Source organism: Palaemon carinicauda, chromosome 15 (genome assembly GCF_036898095.1).
Source record: "Palaemon carinicauda isolate YSFRI2023 chromosome 15, ASM3689809v2, whole genome shotgun sequence".
Classification (NCBI taxonomy): Eukaryota; Metazoa; Arthropoda; class Malacostraca; order Decapoda; family Palaemonidae; genus Palaemon; species Palaemon carinicauda.
The window spans coordinates 26,824,153-26,829,797 of NC_090739.1; the positions used below are offsets into that span (position 1 = coordinate 26,824,153).

Sequence of the window (5,645 nt, forward strand, 5' to 3'; positions counted from 1 at the left end):
AGCATTGTCAGACCCTCGAATTACCCAAACATTCTTTGACTCAAAGTATAATCATCATTATTTCGGTAACAAATGGATATCTTATGGTATTATGAAAAAACAAACGTCTTTCTCGTAATGGAAATTTATTCATACACAGACACGCATATATGCATATATACATATATATATATATATATATATATATATATATATATATATATATATATATATATATATATATATATATATATATAAATACACACACACACACACACACACACATATATATATATATATATATATATATTATATATACATATATATACTGTATATATAAGTGTACACATGTATATATACATATATACATACTTATATGATTATATATATATATATATATATATATATATATATATATATATATATATACTGTATATATATTTATACATACACACATATACACACACAACCGCACACACACATACACACACATATATATACATATATATATACATATATATATATATACATATATATATGTATATATATATATATATATATATATATATATATATATATATATATATAGAATAAAGTCTTACAAATAAATATATACATACATGTCATGTAAAAGAAAAATCTAGAAAATATCCCACTGAAAAGTTGTACAACATCAGCACCACTTCCAACTCAGCAAACATCAACTCAATAACAAGGCAGATTACCTGCTGTATACCATTCCTTAATATGAAAAGCCAAAAAATCCATGCAATCCAATTCTGTACTAATGGTCGACACGTGGCTAAGGTTTCGTCTTCCGCTTTTGGAATCCTCTGTAAGTCTTGGTACAGATGCTAATGATTTATTGTTTAAGGTCACTAGCTATCCGTTCATGATCAGTTACTTTCTTTTTTCTATCTTTTATTCTCTGTTGTTGTTGTTGTTGTTGTTGTCTTTGTAAAAATGCTAGTGATTTACTGTTTAAGGTCACTAGCTATCCGTTCATGATCAGTTACTTTCTTTTTTCTATCTTTTATTCTCTGTTGTTGTTGTTGTTGTTGTTGTCTTTGTAAAAATGCTAGTGATTTACTGTTTAAGGTCACTAGCTATCCGTTCATGATCGGTTACTTTACTTTTCTGTTTTTTATTCTTTGCTGTTGTTGTTTTGTTGTTCTATCTGTTATTGTTTTTATTATTACTATCAATATCATTATTATATGAATATATGGGAGTCATTAGAACACCGATTATTTTATCAAATACGTTATCTAAATACTTAAGTAATTGATTCTTGAACCAGTTAATACATAAATAACACATATTATTGTTTTATGAATCATAATAAAGTTTACAGTAAGATAAAATCGATATAGAAAATGGTTAAAAAATTGTAATTAGCAATACATTAATAACAATAGATTCGACTCAAGATTGAATATATCTATGATATAAATTTAACAATAAGGATATTTGCTTTATTTGAGTAATTAAATGAAATTCCATGGATTGCCAAAAAAGGTTGTATAAGATTACCTTTAATTAAAACCAAAAAGCAAGAGAGGATTCTATGGTTCGTCTAGAAAGGCCATTTAACGTTACCTACACAAAATAAGTGTCCTGAAGCCCTTTCTTAGTAAAGAATTTTATTTTTCACAAAACATTCTGATAGTTAGGAGTATGGATATGATTAAAGAAAAAATTCATTGACAAACTTTTTTTCGTTAAAGAAGATTGGTTCATAGTAGATTATAATAATAGTTTGTAAAGTATGTTATTAATATGTTATTTTTGTGTAAATATTGTCTTGATAGAATGACCAGATCTAATTAACAATATTGAAAAAAAGAAGAAAAAACAATTCATTGAGAATTTGGCAGTAGACAGTAAAAGTGGAGTATAAGGTGATCGGTTTTAAATGACGTGGATACTACTGAATCACACCTCAAGTTGGAAAAAGAGGGACTGGTTTGCGAAGATACAAAAAAAGAAAAAAAATTGTAACTTCAAGATCGCACCAGTAAAACCACGTAACGACTGAACACGAATAACGGTATAATAAGATTGTTTAGACAGTTTGACAACGCATTTGCCATTTTCTTATGTTCACGTTGTCATTGCTAAGAGTAGGGCCTCTATTAGGGATAAACAAGAGAATGACTTACACGTTGTGAAATATCTAAAATAAATAGCATCTTGAGAAAAAAAAATGAATCGTATTTCTATATCTGAGTAATTATAAATTAGTCAAAGATATCACCTTCAAGAGTAGTCGGGATAAATATCAACAAAGATAGGAATAGTGCAATGATAGTTTTTGTTATCAAAGCCCCGTAGACGGAAAAAGTTCATTTAAAAATAGCAATAAGATATTTTCTTTATTCAACACATCACACTTGAAAAAAAATTTAATGAGAGAAAATTTTGACACTGATAACTTTTTTTTATATTATTTTTAGGAACAGATATTAGAATCAGAAGAGCTTAATAATAAAGTAAATTTAGAAATCTCATCTTCACAGTCTTATGGAAGTTCTTCAAACGACAGTTTCTTGAGGTTGTTCTTCTGGAGCGCGGACTGGAAATTTGATTTCGATGTTGGTCTTCTCTTGTTTAGTGATGGCCTGGGATAAAGAAAAAGATAAATAATTATTCTGTCAGAAGATAAATAAATGTTTTAGGGAAAATAATTAACCTTAAACTATACCAAATAAATTCGTTACATTTGAAGAAAAAATAATAAACGTGGGATTATTGAAAATATATAACTACCACAAGATCACATAGAAATTCAAAGGCAATCCTGCCAAAAGTATAGAATATAGAAAGAAAGAAAATCGAACTCACATTATAACCATTAACAGCATCGGCTGTGTAAGTGGTGGTATAGCGAACGCCATCTGGAGCCACCCAAGAATACTCTCCATGAACGACGCCGTTGACGTCCTGCGTCTCCTGACGGGTGGCGTAAACTGTGTTCTCGTCGTCGTTCACGATGTAGTTGAAGGTGAAGGGCTCGTAGCTTTGCTGTGAAGTTCAAGAAGTAGAAATTAGAAAAATAAAAAATTCTTTTTGGTGATGAAAAGGTTTAGAAGAATTGTTATTCGTAGGATTAATATTATAAGACTTATAAAAACATATAAATAAAATTGCTAAGGTCATGGGAAGATATACAGTGAATTACTATAAATAGTACGAAGCATAAGAAGAATATAATTAGGATAAAAATGATAAGGTTACTGGGGGAACTGATTGAGCCTTGGGCTCTAAGGTTATCCGGAAAATATAAGGAAAAATTACGGTAACGAAAGAAGTTAGATTAATATTAGAAGGTAAAATCAAAATTATACGTGACACGTTCGAATATGTATTAAAAAATCGTCAGAAGAAATCAACATGAAAAAAAAATTACTGTGTATATCAATAATTTCAAAATCTCATTATCAAGTATTAGTGAAAATAAGGATTATTAAATCATCATGTTTGATAGACTTTAATGATGTTAATGATATCATTATGTCCCACGGAAGGTGATTTACAATATCCATCAGACTAGAAGAAAATAATTGAACAAGCATTCTTAATCACCTTAATCCCGGTACGTAAGAATAATGAATTAATTACAGATCCCTTGAAAACTTAATGACAGCATTATTTAATTTGTTATTTAAGAAAACGAAAATTATAAATAACTGAATATACCATTAGAGCAATAAATTATATTGCAATGTTTTGTGAATTCAAACCCAAAATAATCTTTGTCTCGGTTCATTGATAATCACAATTACTTTTCAAGAAAAGGGTATTGTAAAATCTAGTTACTTCTTTCTACAATGTAGCCTCTATGTGTACTTTATGTATATAAAGTATATGCGCGTATCCATCTCTCTCTCTCTCTCTCTCTCTCTCTCTCTCTCTCTCTCTCTCTCTCTCTCTCTCTCTCTCTCTCTCTCTCTCTATATATATATATATATATATATATATGAATATATATATATATATGAATATATATATATATGAATATATATATATATATATATATATATATATATATATATATATATATATATATATATCTATCTTTGTATAGTATATACAGTATGTGTGTGTTTATGTATGCACTATGTATGCATGTGGATGTGTATTTGTGTAGTGTAAAATTTTCCCTGCCTATGTGCGTAACTGAACAACTCAACTTTGAATCAAAGTAAACGTTAAAAACATAGAAAAGTGAAGATGAACTATCAGTTACATTACATACCATCTCCTCAGGTCCACTTTCCGGATTCATTTGGGGAGCGCAGAAACACACACCTAATACACACAAGAAGATCACAGCCTGCAGGAGAAGTAAGAATGATATTCAATTTTATTCTTGAGTGAATAATTTATATATTGCTTAAGAAAATGTTATTGCTTTGTCCTTTTCTATCACAAGCAGTATGCGTATTCTCTTTTCCTCTATATATCAATTTAGATAATTCCATTATTGCGGATAAAATTTAGGAAGGAAGCATGAAAATATATGATATCAGTGAAGTACTTAGTTCTGTAGTTTTCTGTATACATCAATATAGATAATTTCATTGCAGATAAAACCAAAGTTATAAGAAAGGAAAGGAAAGGAAAGGAAGCATAGTATAATATACATGATATAGTGCAGTGCTTAGTTCTGTTGATATTCTTTGAAAATCGTAAATTTGCACCAAATCATTATAATATTCAAACTGGGTGAAGTAATACAAAAGACTGAATTCATGCTCATGCTTAAAAGCAAATATATCATAAGATCAAAATTCATTGAAGAAAATGATTTGCTACTGTGGTTATTATCTCTATTTCTTGATTTTCTATAAAACTACTCCTGAATATTTACCAGATTTTTATATATGTTTTTAGGAAATAAAATCCGCATCTTATAAAACATTGTTTTGAAACAGTGACATACTAAGAAATAACAAGAAAATTCCATGAGATAAATAGATAATCTTTAGTATCAAATATATAATGAAAATTATGAAGAAATTCTTCTCTATGAAAAACTAAACAATAATTCTGAAACAACTACACATTGGAATTGCTATTAAGAATACACTACCGCACTTGACTTCAATTTAGTTCTCAAAAAGTTTTGGAAATACATTTCTTCTGAGGAGAAAATAGATAACGACCAAGCAGATATTATACAAGAAACTGATTAGTAATTGGCTTTACCTTCATTTTGTTTTCGTGAGGATGATGCTGGCAGTTGTGACTCCTAAGAGGAAACTGGAGCGAGTGTTCTAATCGAGAGAAGGTGGGCTCTTATATACCCTAGAACAAGCACTAGGTTAGCAAGGCAAGGCCACTCTATTTCTCGAGGGTAGCATACGGCCGGTAGTAATGAGCCCTTTCTTACAAATTGCATTACCATACGTGGAGTGTAAAGGAAAGTGACCTGTTTCCATGGTTTTGCTTCTTGTTTAAACCTCTGGAGGATTTACGAATTTCCTTATAAATTGTAATCGCTTTTTTCCGAGTTTTAACTGAATTCTTAGAATAGAATTATTCAATTATCATTTGCTATGGTTCAAAATTCATGATATAATCAGGGAATACTTAAATTAATCGAAATAGTTAAAAAAATAATGAGGCAAGAAAAACTAGACACGCTTTAATTGAACAGCCAT

At 29.0% G+C, this 5,645-nt stretch overlaps 1 protein-coding gene across 1 annotated transcript; it reads right to left on the minus strand.

The window, feature by feature from the left end:
• Positions 1-2,347: 2,347 nt before the first annotated feature.
• On the minus strand, positions 2,348-5,351 carry LOC137654255 (pupal cuticle protein Edg-84A-like). The gene is made up of 4 exons (XM_068387883.1): positions 5,191-5,351; positions 4,238-4,315; positions 2,824-3,003; positions 2,348-2,600 (listed from the first exon to the last, which is right to left on the minus strand). Exons 1-4 carry the CDS (start codon positions 5,194-5,196, stop codon positions 2,514-2,516), a joined length of 351 nt encoding a protein of 116 aa, XP_068243984.1. The 5' UTR covers positions 5,197-5,351; the 3' UTR covers positions 2,348-2,513.
• Positions 5,352-5,645: the final 294 nt, after the last annotated feature.

Coding starts and splice junctions, on each gene's coding strand:
- LOC137654255 (XM_068387883.1), bottom strand. Junction 3,004..4,237: donor AAAGTGGACCTGAGGAGATG/GTATGTAATGTA, acceptor TGAACTTCACAG/CAAAGCTACGAGCCCTTCAC. Junction 2,601..2,823: donor ATGCTGTTAATGGTTATAAT/GTGAGTTCGATT, acceptor TCTTTATCCCAG/GCCATCACTAAACAAGAGAA.